Below are 16,879 nucleotides of genomic sequence, written 5' to 3'. Positions count from 1 at the left end.
ATTATAGTTACATAAGTAAGGTAAAGAGTACATTTCTTTTTAAACACTGTTACCCCATCCCTCATCTTCTCTGGTTTACCCCCTCCCTACTCCCCTCCTCCCAAGTTGTAAAGTTCATTTCCAACATAGAGGCATATGAGTATTACTGTTGCATGAGTTCATCCTTTGTCCTGCTTTTTCTGTGGTTCCCTTTCCCTTCTAGGGATCAGATAAACTTATATACAAGACAAAGAGTACAAAGAACTAAAAGAGAAAAAGAAAGAAAGAACAAACTACATACAGGACATAATAAGAACCTCTTGTTTCCTGTTCTTGGAGTTCATGTTGATCAGTAAGAATGACCATTATCGAGAAATCTAATAACAACAGATGATGGCAAGGATGTGGTCAAAAGAGAATGATACTATACTGTTAGTGGGAGTGCAAACTTGTTCAGCCACTCTGGAAAGTAGTATGGAGGTTCCTCAAAAGACTAAACATAGAGCTCCCCTAGGACCCAGCAATCCCATTGGCCTTTACCCAAATGACTACAAACAAGGCCACACTAAAGCCACCAGCACAACCATGTTCACTGCAGAATTGTTTATCATAGCCAAGATATGGAACCAATCCAGATGCATTCCATCTCTTAATAAGAGGATAACAGTAATTACAGCTTAAACAGCACAGAAGATAGAAAGCCTTCTAATTAGAATTACAGCTGAAAACTAAAGCTAGGGAAACTAGTCATTGCTTTATGAACCCACAAGTTCCCCTTCTATATGGACTAAGGAAAGAGGGGCTTCAAAACAGTTCTACAGCCTCAAGTCAGTTACTTACCCTTCAGGCCACAGAAGGAAGGCAAAGCTATGGGGAAGAAGACTGAAAGAGAATGGATCTTCCATCCCTCTTTCCGTCCCTCCTTCCCTTTTTTCTTTCCTTTCTCTTGGGGAGAAGTATCAGAGATAGCCATTCCCAGGTACAACAGACTACTCTCCTAACATTCCTGGCCTCTCACAAACCTCTCCCTCTCTCTCTCTGTCTGTCTCTCTGGCCCCCCCTTCTCTCTACACATACACACACACACACACACACACATCTCAGTTATCAGTGATTTCAGTGATTTATAAGGATGTCTTGCTTTATTTATTCATAGAAAATATATCAGAAGTCAAAAGAACAAATGGAAGCTGAATTGAAATTGGATTATGAGAATTATTTGGAATTGGAAAAGGCAGTCCTCATCAATCTCGGCCTAATCAAAGTCACAGAAAAGGTGTCATACATGGATGTGTAACAAAGTTTCTGAATGGGGTATTTGGGGGACTACATAGGTCTTCTCTCTTTTCATTCATTATTTTTCATGTAAGGTGAACTATCAAACAACATATATAGGTTTATTTGTAAGTGTAGTTGTTTATTTCACTACTAATATTTCAGTTTTATACTGAATATGTACTGGATTTTGTGTCAAATATGAAAGTTTTAATAAAAATATTTCATTTTCCTACAGTACTACAGAAATTTTGACATCTCTTCCACCCTGGTCCTTGTCATTCATGCAGAAACCCTAATCCCAGACCAAAGTGGAAATCTAACTTTACTCTGACCATCATGTTGCTTTTAGCCAACTATCAAAAAGTGTGCTTCCCAGAGCTGCTGCAAAAATTGTAGAGCCTTGTTCTAAACACAGTATTAATGAGCCAAATCCAGATAGATGCCTTTTTTTTTCCCTTTGGTGTTAGTCCTGGGGCTTGAACTCTGGACCTAGGCACTGTCACTGAGCATTTTTGCTCAGGGCTAACATTCTACTACTTGAGCCACAGTTCCACTCTGGCTTCTTGGTAGTTAATTGGATATTAGAATCTAGCAGAGTTGTCTGCCAGGGCTGGGTTTTGATCTGTGACCCTCAGATCTCAGCCTCCTGGAATTGCTAGGATTATTGTTTTAATCACAGGTGACCAGCCAGATAGAAACATTTTGTAAAAGAATAAAACATAAAGACTAACAAATATAAAGTTAATTTAGCAATAAAAATGAACCAGTTGTATATCACCTTTATAAAAGCAATAAAAATTTAAAAACAGTCACAATTAAAATAAAGAAAATAAACCAGTGATTGGCTAAAAAGAGAAATTATGATTCCAGATAGATGCAGAAAATGTTTGATAATATATATATTAATTAATATAACAGTAATTCATTAATATAATAGTAAATCAATATAATAGTAAATTCATTAATATAATAGTAAATTCATAGCAACTACATAAAGAAGAGAAATTGTTTTATCTGACTTGACTTATAAACAAGAAAATGCTGAAACAAGGATGCAGGTTGACCCATTGTAACACTGAGATGTACAAGACACTTTGCTGAAAACAAACTTTACAACTTTGGGGTGGGGGAAGGAAGGAGTTGGGGAGGGAAGGAGGGAAGAGATGGTAGGGGGAAAACAAAGGAGGGGTAACAATGTTCAATATAAAATGTACTTATTACCTTACTTATGTAACTGTAACCCCTCTGTACAGTATCTTTACAATAAAAATATATATTTAGAAAACTTTCCTCTGAGATGTGCCAGAGAATCTGGTGCCCACCATCACATCTTCTAATCAATATTGCTTGAAGTCAGTCAAATGGGTGTCAGTGGCTCACACCTGTAATCCTAGCTGCTCAGGAAGCTGAGATCCAGAGGATCAAGGTTCAGGGTCAGCCCAAGTAGATAAAGTCCATGAAACTCCATTTCCAAAATAACAAACAAAAAGTGGGGCTGGATGTGTTCCCCAGTGGTAAAGCACCAAATGAGCAAGCAAGCCCAGCAATTCTAAGTCCTTGAGTTCAAACTCAATACTAGGAAAGAATTAATTAAAAATATATATTTATAGTATATATAGTATATATGCATATGTATATATATATACATATATATATATATTAGTATGGGAGGTGCCAGCAACTTAGGCACAAAAATGAAGCAACAACACAGGAAACCGAGTTGCAGAACAGAGATACATTGTGAAAGCTTCCATAAACCCCACTAAAGAAGCTGGATTATAGTGGATGGAGAATTCCTAGAAAAGCTAAGCAGGAAAGTGACCCAATCAGCTTTATTTGTAGGAAGATTTTAAAAAATGGAGTACAAGCTGGGTGGCTCATGCCTGTAATCCTGGCTACTCAGGAGGCTGAGATCTCAGGATCACAGTTCAAAGCCAGCTCCAGTAGGAAAGGCCATAAGACTCTTATCGCCAAGCAACTACTCAGAAAAGGCTGAAAATGGGGCTGTGGCCAAGTAATAGAGCCCTAGCTTTGAGCCAAAGAAGCTCAGAGATAGTACCCAGGCCCAGAGTTCAAGCTCCAGGACCAGCAAAAAAGAAATGGATTTTAGTTCAAAGAGTCCCCTGGAAAGAAATCTTATCAGGAGGCCGCGATAATAGTTCGAGATGAAAAGAGTAGAATGTTGTGTACATTAAACTTTATGTGGAAAAAAAAGAAATGAAAAGGGAAGACAAAAGGGATGAAGGCAAATTAGGTTTGTGGAAGAAATAAATGCTTGCAGTCAGACACCTGTACAGTAGGCCAGAGAACAACTTCAGATTCTTCTGCATCGAAGCAGGATGGAAACACTTGTGTTGTTGGTTTTGTTTTTGTTTTGAGACATGGTATTGCTAATGTTGTCTGGGCTTGCCTTGAACTCTTGATCCCCATACTTCTGCTTGTGGTATGGGATTATAGGCAGACATCACTATACCTGACCATGCAGTATTTATATAAGGGATAAATGAACACCTACATATAAGATTTGATACCCAGATATATTATTGTTGTTATCCCTGTAATTGAATCTTTTTCTTTGTTACTATTTTCTACACTCATATCTTATGGCTTTAAGTTCTACCTATATCTCGAACCTGGACTTCTCCCATAATTTCAAAATATAGATGTGTGTGTGTGTGTGTGTGTGTGTCCATTTGACCAGACCTTTCACTTGAATGTTTAACAGGCATTTCCAACATGTCCAACATGGAATATCTGCCTTGATCCCCAGCATGTATTCCTTCACACTCCTACCAGCCATCCTGCTCCCATCTGCTAGAGGCAAAGATCTTAAATCCATCCTTCACTCATTCTTTATCTCACAATCAATATCATTTGTCAGAAAATCCTCCCGGCTATACCATGTAAGGCATTCAGAACCTGATCACCTTTCTCCTCCCTCATTGCCAGTCTAGGCTGTGGACCAAGGCACCACCATCAATAGCTTGGAGTTCTGCAGTCACCTCCTGTTCTCTGTGCTTTTATGTTTCTCTCTTCAATGTCTCTCAACAGCATCCATCTAGTAGTTTGTTTGGGTTTTTTGGTTATTTGATGCCAATGCTGGGGCCTGAACTCAGGGCCTAGGAACTGTCCCTGAGCTTTTGTGCTCAAGAATAGCACACTATCAATTGATCCACAGTTCTACTTTCCAAGTTTTTGGTGATTGGAGAGGTAAAAGTCTCACAGACTTTCCAGTCCAGGCTCTTTTGAACCACAATCCTCAGACCTTAGCCTCCTGAGTAGCTAGGATGTGAGCCACTTGATGCCTGGCCTCCCACCTAGTTGTTTTAACCAGAATCAGAGGCTGCTATTCTTCTGCATAGAGTCCTTCCAGGATCACTCAGTCTGAGCCTAAGGCTTTGCTGTGCCCTGCAAATCCTCATGTACCCAGGCCCCCTCGTCACCTGGTCTTGTTATCCATTCTCCCTGTCATGCTGGCCCATTCATGCTGGCTTCCTATTCACCAAACATGCCAGCCAGCCTCCCAGTCAAGGGCACTGGTGCTTGCTGTGCTGCACATTCTGTAGGGCTTTCCCATTGTATGTCTTCTCACAGAAATATATTTTGTACCTGCTATGTGTTAGGGGTGGTCAGGGAAGGTGACACTGGGGTGAAGAGCTGAAGGGAGTGAGGGATTCCTCCTAGTTTTCTAGAAGTGTGTTCCATTATCCAGTCCCATACCCTTTCGTGCAGCGGTGGGGAGTACAAGAGAACAGGTGTGTTGTGACTGTGAACCATGAACACTACCTGCAGCTGAACACATTGTCGCCTCAACCATAGCAAGATTTTGTTAACAACAATGGGTACTGGCTAAGTGTCTGGCTTGGTGTTACTAAGAAAAGAGCTTAGTATAGTGACTGCCATAGAGCAAGCAGTAAATACGTATTATTATCTTACCTAATTTACAAATACAAAATGATTATAACATCCTTGCTGTAGAAATTAAACACAGGGCCTGTCCTGTTTCTGATGTACTAATTGTCAAGGGATAATACATTTTTCCTTGCGTCCTTATAACCTTAATCTTACCAGATCTCATCATCTCACCAGCCTGTGGCCAGCCACTGCTGGCGTCCCCAGAGCCTGTTATGTTGAGATCTAGCCTCACTTGCTTATTAGGTATTTCAGACTTGTCAAAGTGCCTTTAGGTAGTCCAGGACTACCTGGGATAAAAGTAGTTGGCTATGCTCAAAAGCAAGCTGATGACTACCAAGCACCCAAGTGCTAGAGCTGCTTATCATAGGAGAATGGTGCTGGCTTGATGCTCTGGGTTCAAGTCTAATAAGAAGCAATTACCAAGCAAGACTGGATGTACAAGGAGTTTACTAAGCTAGAAAGTGAACCACTACTACTAAAATATAGGCACCGAACAAGAAGAAAAATGGAATTAGCTAGTATGCCGCCTCCTGATCCCCAAAGCTCTGCCCCTTCTCCCTACTGCCCATTCCTTTCCAGCTGTACGGTGAGTCAATTCCAGCTGTTACTGTCAGTTCTTTAGTCTGGCCTACAACCAGACTAGTGAAAAGTAAAGGAGCTATTATAGATCCTAGTAGACCTGAGTCCAAAGTTCAAAGTTCATCACTTTGGGCAAGCTGCACTGTCCTCTCTGTTACTTGGTCTGGAAAATGGGGCCAATTACATCTATCCAAACTCATACCAATACAGTGTGAATACCTGGCAAAGTTGGCACTTATTAAATGCTGCCTCCATTTCTTTTTCAGATACATATACACTCAACCAGAGAATCCACAGCATTTCCTCTGTCCTATGGTAGTCATCAGTGATTTTTAACTTTTTTTTTAGCCATTAACAAAAAGACTTTGCATACCTGGCTTAGTATTTTTTTTTTTGCCAGTCACGGTGCCTGAACCCTGGGCCTGGGCACTGTCCCTCAGCTCTTCAGCTCAAGGCTAGTGCTCTACCACTTGAGCCACAGCACCACTTCCAGCTTTTTCTGCTTATGTGGTGCTGAGGAATCGAACCCAGGGCCTCATGCATGCAAGGCAAGGACTCTACCAACTGAGCCTCCTTCCCAGCCCCTACCTGGCTTAGTATTAAGGCTTTGTTTTAATCTACAAATGTCGGATGTAGTATTTAAAATTTGAATTGGTGCTCTCTTGTTTGCAGAACTCAAAAAGTTCTAGTAATGTTTGCCTATTTGGATAAATTTAATGATCACTCATCCAGCTCTACAAATTGCTTTTGACTCACCAAGAAATGCATAATTAAACCAGCATATTTTCAAGTCATCAGATAAACACATCCTCTGTGGGCACTTGAGCAGGGAAGCAATTCACTCCCTAGGACTGGGGCCCATGGGCTCTTCCCCAACACTATAAATAATTAACATCTCCCAGTGCCCTTGTACCCCAGAGCACTGCCCAGGGCAAGCAGATCTGCCTCGTTGCTAGGCTGCCATTGGCAGGCCAGACACTATGTAACAGCTAGGTCCCCACCAGGAAATTAAATCTCTCAGTGAAAGGCAGATTAAAGCCTGTCTGATGAACTCACTCCTTGCTTGGCTGATGAGTTGTTTGAGGGTCACAGGCTTGTGTAAAACAATTGCACACCATCAAAGTACCATTCCTAACTGTAACTCCTCTGTACATCACCTTTGTAATAAAGAAACTGAAAAAAAAAATTCCACACACCAACCAATCATGGAAGGTTTTGAGGAAAAGATGTTTCTTAAAAAAAATGCTTTCAAAGGATTTTTTTGTCGTTGTTGTTGACAAACACAACTTGAAAAATATACACAGTGAGTCTAGCAAATCATAGAATATATATTCATGGATAATAACAATAAACACTGAACTACTATGGACTCTGAGTGGACTTAGATCATCAAAGTAAGTTGACTTTTATATATATTGTGTGTGAACAACAACAACAAAATCCTTTGGGGCTTGAACTCAGGACTTGGGCATTATCCCTGAGCTATATTTTTACTCAAGGCTCTAGCACTCTACTGCTTCAGCTTTTTGGTGGTTAATTGGAAATAACAATTGCATGGATTTGTCTGCTTGGGCTGGCTTTGAGCTGAAATCCTCAGATGTCAGCCTCTTGAGTAGTTAGAATTATAGGCATGAGCCACTGACATCTAGCTGTAGTATGCAATAGTGAAATTCCTGATAGAGAATTTATCAAAATGTTCCCATCTTTTATCCCACTGGGCAAATAAATACATAACATCTGTTAGTAGTCTAATGATTACTAAGGATTTCAGATTCTAGTGCCTGAAATTTAGAGAAAGGGGAATAAACTGAAAACATTATCTTATTTAAACAACAAAAAGAATCATTCATTTAAAAGGTATGAAGACATTTTGCTGTCCACAAGGAACTATGTAACTGTCACTTGATTGTATTTGATTTTCTGAAACTACTGAAATTTTGTGTTTCTCCAAGAAGTCATCTTAGCATAGACTAGGGAAAAGCAAAGCCACACCCAGACTTAATGGGGAAAAACTGGTGAGTAGCCTCATCTCTGCATAGGGTCATTCATTATGAGAATCCTGGTTTTATTGGGTAAAAAGTGAGGTGGCACTGAATTTGATGTCAGTGCCCTGCATCTTGTATATACATTTTTCTAATTTGGGGAGGGGAAGGGAAATAACAAAATACTGAAATAAGGATACAGGTTGACTCATTGTAACAATGAGATGTACAAGAAACTATGTTGAAAATGAACTTTACAACTTGAGGGGAGAGGGAGGAATTGGGGAGGTAGGGAGGGAAGGGATGGTAGGCGATAAAGGAGGAGGTAACAATACTCGATAGGAGATGTACTCATTACTTTACGCATGTCACTGTAACCCTATTTTTACAATAAAAAACATTTTTAAAAAGAGGTGGCAGAAATTAACCATTCCTTTGTGGTTCTGCATTTTCTTGCCCTCTTCAGCAATTACACTAGAACCTCGTCATGGATTCTAGCCACCTAGATAGTGTAGAAATGACATAAGCCACTCCACACTTCATGAAATCCTCAAACTTTAATGTCCCTACTGTGTGCTCCACAGAATACAGAGAAACAAAAGTTTCTCAGCTTGTATCAGACTTTTCATAAGTAGAAAGTACTCTTTATCATATTAAGCCATCTATTATTTGTTACATCATAGCTGATCCCACCCTAATGATCTCAGCTAGAGTAAACAAAATCCTACCTCATTGGAATACATATGAAGAACTCTTAGTTAAAAAACAGGGACTGTAGATGGGTGTTAAAGGTTCATGCCTGTAATCCTAGCTATTCAGGAGGCTGAGATCTGAGGATCATAGTTCCAAGCCAGCCAGGGCAGGAAAGTCCATGAGACTCTTATTTCCAATTAACCCCCAGAAAACTGGAAGTGGCTCAAAGTGCTAGATAGAGCTCTAGCCTTGAGCACAAAAGCTCAATGTGCCCAGGCCCTGTATTCAAGCTCCAAGACCAAAATCAAAAAAATAAAAAAGAGGGGAGGGATTGGGGACTAAAGCCACCCTGCACATCAAGTTAATGACACTGTCTCAACAAACAAGACTGGTATGCTTGCATATGCTGTAGTCAAAGCTACAGCATACAGTAAGCAGAAAATGAGGGGAGTGGCAAGGCGGGGGAGTTGCTCAAGAGGTGAAGACCAGCCTACCAGGTATAAGGTCCTGAGTTTAAAACTCTGTACTACTAATAAACCATTAGAGACAGCTAAGATAATGCAAACAAAAATTAAATGATAATAGAAAAACATTTGATCTTGTGATATCAAAACTCTTTTTAAAGTATAGGTCTCCTGGCAAGGACTGAAAATGAAAAAGCATTTGCAAAACAGTGTCTTAAACTTGAAAACACCTAGTTTCCTTTATTTAGGCCATTAACAACCCTCAAAGAAGCTTCACTTGGAGCAGAATCCTTGATTTTGGTGCATGTGAGAATGGGACCTAGAAATAAATAGCAGAGCCCATGTCAAGAATCACTGGTCTGAAGGGGGAGACAGAGAGAACAAGCAATTACAAAGTGGCTATTAACCTGCTTTCTTAGGGAATCTTCAGGCTAGAGACTGGAGTCAGACTGATGAAGCAGGGCTGGATATAAAGACTAACCATGGTTCCTTAACCTCTGTACTTTTGATCTTTGAAGCTGCCTAATTCTTTGCCGTGGCCTCTTTGCTGCAGGCTAGAAGCACTTCTTCAGTTATTACAGCAAAGCCTTCAGATATCATTGGGACAAAATTTAATCCCCTCACCTCCAAGAACCATTGGGCTGGAATAGAGTCCCCTGGGAGGGAGAGCCACACTGCAAAGACCTAGAACCATGGCCAAGCAAAGACCTAGGAGTAGGGTACAGCTAGCATGGGGGTAAGTTTAGGGGATAACCAAGTCCCTATTTATATCACAAAAGGCCATTTTAAATTTTTTACCCCAGTAAAGAGTCCATTCTGGGCAGTGGCAGCTGCTGCTCCTTGGCTCAAGCAACATGGCTCTGACTTCTGTTGCCAACTCCATGCCATATTTGCCTTCCATCGTCAAGCCTCCTCTGCCTCTTTTTACATGGACACTTGTAATTATAAGTAAGGCCTGTTCAGATAAATAAGGAAAAGTTCTCCATCACTAAGTCCCTAATTAAATCTATTAAATATTTTTATTTGGCAAATAAAGTAATAGTCATAGGCAACAGGGATTAGGGTTTTGATAGCTTTAGAACCATCACTAGGCCTAACTCAAACTCATAAAGAGATTATAAAGTTGGCGGGAAATTCCAACAGAGAATTTAAGTATTAATTTGCTACATCCTCTATCTGAAAGAAAGGCTAAACCAGAAGTAAAAGGTCAGAAGTCTTCCTCTAAAGAAATAAGAAGAGTGACTTAGAAAGCTGGGGGGGGGGGGGGGGGGGAGGCACACAGAGTGGGAGGAAATTGAATCTATGTGTTGAAGTTCATACTTCATACTTGTAAATGTATTCCTTGACCTATCTATGCTCAAGAAAGTAAAAGCTGCTTGCACAGTAAGTTAAACATAATACTAGGAGAAACTTTTATTTCACTCATGTCATTCTCAGATTTAAAGGACACATTGGTCTTCAGAGTGTCAAAGGAAGGAATGAGTAGAGTATGAGGGAAAGGCTGACTTCTGGTACTAGAGAGGAAATATTATCCAGAACAAAATCATAATGTGTGGTCATTAACAGGAAAGGGAAAAATATATTATGTTCATTCTGAAAGGGAACTACTCTTGAACTGTGGTAAGCAATGTATATTCTGACAAGTCCATAATGTATTCAGGAAAGAAATCATGCACTTTTTCTGTATGTGTGCTGTGACCTCAATTGTATAAAATTGTGTGCTCACTCATGTCTACTCTTATTTCTCTGTATATGTAGCGAAGCCATCAACATGTGAATTATGTTTCTTCTGAGAAACCAAAATGAAGAAAGTGCTGGCCTCAGATTAAAAAAAAAAAATTCTCTGATCTTCAGCTCCCTAGAAGCTAGGATAAAAGGCTGGAACCACCATGCTGGGCTCCATGCTGGATATTAGTAGATGGCATTAGTTAACATTTCATATGCACTTACTGGGCACTATCTCAAATATATTAACCAACTTAACAATTCTTTGAAGTACTGTGATTAACCCTAGCTTACTTTAAGAAAACTCAGGCACAGAAAAAAATTAAGTTACATGCCCAAGTTGCAATGCTTTTTTTTTTTTTTTTGTCGGTCATGGGTCTTGAACTCTGGGCTTGGGCGCTGTCCCTCAGCTCTTCAGCTCAAGGTGAGTTCTCTACCACTTGAGCCACAGCACCACTTCTGGTTTTCTGGTGGTTTATCAGAGATAAGAGTCTCTTGGGCTGGGAAGGTGGCTCAGTGGTAGAGCGCTTGCCTTGCATGCATGACCCTGGGTTCAATTCCTCAGCACCACATAAGCAAAAAAAGGAAAAAGCCGGGAGTGGCGCTGTGGCTCAACTGGTAGAGCGCTAGCCTTGAGCTGAAGAGCTGAGGGATAGCGCCCACATCCAGAGTTCAGGCCCCACCACCGGACCCAAAAAAAAAAATAAAAAGAGTCTCACAAACTTTCCTGCCTTGATTGGCTTTGAACCGTGATCCTCCAATCTAAGCCTCCTGAGTAGCTAGGATGACAGGCATGAGCCTCCAGCACCCGGCTGCAGTGCTTTTATTTATTTATTTATTTATTTATCCCAGGGCTGAGGACCGAACCCAGGGCCTTGCGTGTGCCGGGCGGGCGCCCTTCCGCTGGGCTAAACCCCCATCCCCCTGTAGTGCTTTTAAATGATAGAGCAGAACCTAAGCCAAAGAAAGCTGTGTGTCACAAGTACATGTTCCCATCTACCACATTATGCTCCTACAGAAACCTCATAGGTACAACACACACACACACATTTTTTTTTTGGAGGGGGGGTTCAGTCATGGGGCCTGAACTCTGGGCCTGGGCACTGTCCCTCAGCTCTTCAGCTCAAGGCTAGCGCTCTACCACTTGAGCCACAGTGCCACTTCTGGCTTTTTTCCTTTTGCTTATGTGGTGCTGAGGAATCAAACCCAGGGCCTCAGGCATGCAAGGCAAGCGCTCTACCACTGAGCCACCTTCCCAGCCAAGGAAAACAAAACAAAACCTTTGAAGATGAACACAAATTTCTTAAAAGTATGTCAAGTAGCCTTACCAAACAAATAAGGATGAATTTAATCCAACCCAGGAGCAATCTCAGCATTCTTTTCTCATTTGCTTAAAACAAATACTTAATGAGATAAAATGCAGACACTTAAATGCAGTGCCTATCCCAATGTCACTTGTCTGAAACTAACAAAGAAAACTTTAGGGTTCATTTTCAGGTGTTTGAAATTAATTTCTTTCAATAAAATGAAAAATAGTGTTCTAGTCCTAGAAAAAATGGATAATGAAATGAATCAAGTTTAAATTAAGAGGGTATATTTTGTTCACAATTTCTGTAAAGAAATAAATAATGCATCTTAACAAATGGGGCAATGTCATTCTTTCTGATGGAGGCACAGAATTCCATTGTGTATATATACTACATTTTCTTGATACATTCATCATCTACTGAGGGGCATCTGGGTTGGTTCCATATCTTAGCTACGGTAAATAATGCTGCAATAAACATAGTTGTGTTGGTAGCTTTAGTGTGGTCTTGTGATCATTTGGGTAAATGCCCAAAAGTGGAATTGCTGGGTCATAGGGGAGCTCTATGTGGAGTCTTTTGAGGAACCTCCATACTACTTTGCAAAGTGGTTGAACAAGTTTACACTCCCACCAACAACGCACTAAGGTTCCCTTCTGTCCACATCCCCTCCAGCATGGGGATGGGGGAGTTGGTGGGAGGGGGGGGGTGAGATGAGAAGGGATTTGAAGGGGAAACAAAGGAGGAGGCAACAATGCTTGATAAGAAATGTACTCATTATCTTGCCCATGTAATTGTAACCCCTTTGTACAGTATTTTCACAATAATAAAAAAAAGAAAGAATGCATCTTAGTAAAATCTTTCTTGAGACCTTCCATTTTTATGGCAAAGTATAACTTCTCATCCTGATTATCATTTGTATAATTACTTCTAAAGTAAAAAATTACTAAAAAATTGACCTCAAACTTACCAACTCACCAACTCTTTAAGTTAATAATTTCCACAAGACCACTCTAGTGCCAAAAGAAAGATAAACCATTAAGATTACTTTCAGCTGAGCGCCAGTGGCTCATGCCTATAATCCTAGCTACTCAGGAGGCTGAGATCTGAGGATCGTGGTTCAAAGCCAGCCCGGGCAGGAAAGTTCATGAGACTCTTATCTCCAATAAACCGATAGAAAAACCAGAAGTGGTGCTATGGCTCAAGCAGTACAGCACTTGCCTTGAGCTGAAGAGCACAAGGGCAGCGCCCAAGCCCAGAGTTCAAGCCCCATGACCAACAAAAAAAAAAAAGATTACTTTCAGGCTGGGAAGGTGGCTCAGTGGTAGAGCACTTGCCTTGCATGCATGAGGCCCTGGGTTCAATTCCTCAGCACTACATAAGCAAAGAAAAAAAAGGCTGGAAGTGGCGCTGTGGCTCAAGTGGTAGCCTTGAGCTGAAGAGCTGAGGTACAGCGCCCAGACCCAGAGTTCAAGCCCCATGACCGGACCCCCCCCCCAAAAAAATTAAAAGATTACTTTCTTAACCACAAATAATTTATTATTTAGGGAAGATTATTTGCAAACTACATAAATATTGTATCTTATTGCCTTCAGTCTTCCTATTTTCCAAGGAAAACAGTCACTTTTTTAAGCAATTAATTGAATATCTTTTATGTTATAGTTACCTAGATATAACAAACCAAATATACAAAGCTCCTGGAGCTTACATTCTAAATACGTAAACTCAAGTAATAAACAAAAATCAAGGTAACATCATATAAACACCTCAGCGAAAATATGCCAAGGCAAGCTGACAAATAGTGACAATGGGTATGGAGATGGTTTTTAAGGTTCTTAATTCTAGTTTAAATGTAAACATTTACCAAAATTATGGCTGCAGCTTAGTCAAATAGTATTATAGCTATTTAGTTCTTGACATAAGAAACAACAACAAAGTAATCATCTCCTTTCTCCAATTCTCAGGGCAAGCTCCTAATTGGCTTTTTAATGGCAGCCTCTTAGAAGTCATGTTTAAGCAGAAAAGTGAAGGACCAAAACAAAAACAAAAACAAAACAATACTTTCAGTAAGATGTGGATAAAGAGCTTTCCAAACAGGTGGTTAAGGGCAAAGATCCTGAGATGGGAGATCCCAGGGTTGCTAGAAAACAGAGGACAGAAAAACACCCTAAAAAATAATGTGGTCTGTCTTTGTAGGTCACTTTGGCTACCATTCTGATCACCTAACCTGTTTTCCAAGTCTACTTCTTCAGCTTGCCAACTTTCAAAATATATAAAATACACACACACACACACAAACAAACAAACAACAACAACAAAAACCCTGAGGCATTATTTTTAAAAGTCACAGATCTTAACTATGTAGCATGATACATAATCGCATGTGAAATCACCCCCTGATCAAGATGTAAAAGCAAGCACCCTAAAATAGTCTTCTCTCTGATATCATTTTCGGCCCAAGTTAGCCAGTGTTTCACTGTCAGAATGTGGTCAAGAACTCTTGACTGTACTACTTCATTTTTCCACAAATATGAACCTTAATGGAATCAAAATTGGACAGGAAAAAGGATAAAGGAGCATTTCTCCTTACACCCGAGTAACCAGGTAAGCATTCTGAAACATAATACAACTCTATCACTTCAAAGTACCTAAAAAGGATTTTAAGTTCTAAAGTTCTAAACCTTCAAAGTCACCCTATGGTCTCAAGATTAAATTCTTTTTTGGAACCATTGTATTGTTTCTTTAGAGTTCATAATTCAGTCATGCCATCTGAAATTTCCCAGAGTTGTAATCTGGTATGTAGTATTACTTTGACAGATAATGTAATGAAGTCTTTCTGCTTTCTGACTTTAGCAGTGATGCTACAAATATCATCACCTGTTACAGAGCACTTCTACTACTAGTGAACAGAATACCATAAAGCATATTGATAACTGCTGTGTTAATAACAGCAGTAAATACAAGGAATTCATTTTAAAAACATGAAGTCGTTTCAGTCTCATTTGATGGTCACTCCCTTGCACTAATCAGGCCTAACTCCTTTCAATCCACTGGGAATCTTTTGACTCCAACTTCAGGATCCAACTAGTTTGCACACCTCTTACTGCTTCTCTGATTTGAATGAAAACCTTTCTATAAACATTATTATCTAATAGTGAAATGTCTTCAAATTTTAAAGGATAATGGATTTTAACATAGGACTGCAGGCCCAATACAACTAAAGAAAAAAATGAAGAACTGGTCAGACCTGCCAAGGTCTTGAAGTTTATCTACATGTACTATTTTGAGGAAGAAAGTGTAAATGGGGAGCATTTGCAAATAAACCTCAGCAAAGAGACAACTATCAAAATTAAAGAATAGGATCAAAAAATTTAGAACATAGATATATTAAAAAAAATACCATAGAGTACATTCAGATCCATAGAGACAGCTCAGGGACAAGTGAGAGCCGGACAGGCACTGAGCGACTCTGTGCCTCCCAGAGGAAAAACTAAACATGGGCAAAGGAATCCTAAGAAGCCAAGAGGCAAAATGTCGTCATATGCATTCTTTATGCAAACTTGCCAGGAAGAGCACAAGAAGCTGCACCCAGATGCTTCCGTAAATTTCTCAGAGTTTTCTAAGAAGTGCAGAGATGTGGAAGACTATATATGCTAAAGAGGAAGGGAAATTTGAAGACATGGCCAAGGCAGACAAGGCTTATTATGAAAAATGAAAACCTACATCCCTCCTAAAGATGAAACAAGAAAGTTCAAGGATTCTAATGCATCCAAGAAGCACCTAAATATCACCCTAAAATCAAAAGGGAACATCCTGGCCTGTCTATTGGTGATGTTGCAAACAACAACAACTGGGAGAGATGTGGAACAACGATGCTGAAGAAGTCAAGAAGCCTTATGAAAAGAGGGCTGCTCAGCTGAAGGAAAAATAGGAAAAGGATATTGCTGCCTATCAAGCTAAAAGAAAACCTGATACGGCCACAAAGGGAGTTGTGAAGGCTGAAAAGAGCAAGAAGGAAGAGGAGGAAGATGAAAAGGACAAGGAAGAAGAGGATGAGGATGAAGAGGAGGAGGATGAATAAATTGGTTCTAGCAGCTTTTTTCCTTGTCTATAGAGCGTTTAACTCCTCTGTACATAACTCACTCCTTCTAGAGAAAAAAAAATTGAAAAGTAACGCTGTGTAGGATTTGTTTTTAAGCTGTACAGTGTTTTTTGTTTTTTTTTTGTATAATTAACACACTACCGAATGTGTCTTTAGATAGCCCTGTCCTGGTAGTATTTTCAAATAACCATAAATCTTGCCTGGTACAGTATGGGGATTATAAATTGGCATGGAAAGTAAAGCAGGTTCTGGTTGGTGCACAGCACAAATTAGTTATATATGGGGATGGTAGTTTTTTCATCATCTGATACAGCTTATATGAAATAATTGTCCTGTTAACAGAATACACTGTAATTGCAAAAATCAGAATACACTGTAATTGCAAAAATCGTTGACATTTTGAATGCTTCCAATAACAATTTTTTATTTAAAAAAATATACAATAGACCTTAGTATCTACGGAATTGCATGATGTGGATGCAGGAATGTAAATGTTTTTCTTTTTGAAAAATTGATTTATTAATTTACTTTGGACTATCCTTAGTCAAAACTGTACACAATAAATCCATAAACAAGACAGGCTTATCATCCCAAGATGAGTGCTAAAACTCTTTGTCTAATTTGATAAAACTGATTAAGAAACATATAAAGGGGCTGGGAAAGTGGCTCAGTGAAAGAGTGCTTGCCTTGCATGCATGAGGCCCTGGGTTCAATTCCTCAGCACCACATACACAGAAAAAGCCGGAAGTGACTCTATGGCTCAAGTGGTAGAGCACTAGCCTTGAGCTGAAGAGCTGAGGGACAGCACCCAAGTCCAGAGTTTGGGCCCCACGACTGACCAAAAAAAAAAAAAAGAAA

The 16,879-nt window shown here is 39.8% G+C and overlaps 1 protein-coding gene and 1 pseudogene across 1 annotated transcript in view; both read left to right on the top strand.

Annotated features, from left to right (window-relative positions):
- Positions 1–1,401, top strand: part of Dnai3 (dynein axonemal intermediate chain 3) — a 49,226-nt gene extending 47,825 nt beyond the window's left edge. Inside the window, exon 21 of the mRNA XM_042681335.1 lies at positions 1,136–1,401. Coding sequence (XP_042537269.1) covers positions 1,136–1,276 — 141 coding nt within the window. The 3' untranslated portion in view covers positions 1,277–1,401. The remainder of the gene's footprint in view (positions 1–1,135) is intronic.
- An 8,343-nt stretch (positions 1,402–9,744) lies between these two features.
- On the top strand, positions 9,745–16,000 carry LOC122112460 (annotated as a pseudogene).
- The last annotated feature ends 879 nt before the right edge of the window (positions 16,001–16,879 follow it).

The sequence above is a fragment of the Dipodomys spectabilis genome, unplaced genomic scaffold (assembly GCF_019054845.1).
Source record: "Dipodomys spectabilis isolate Male_0828 unplaced genomic scaffold, ASM1905484v1 ptg000002l, whole genome shotgun sequence".
NCBI lineage: Eukaryota > Metazoa > Chordata > Mammalia > Rodentia > Heteromyidae > Dipodomys > Dipodomys spectabilis.
Note: the sequence above shows the minus strand (reverse complement) of the source record. Positions and strands in the feature narration are given on the sequence as shown.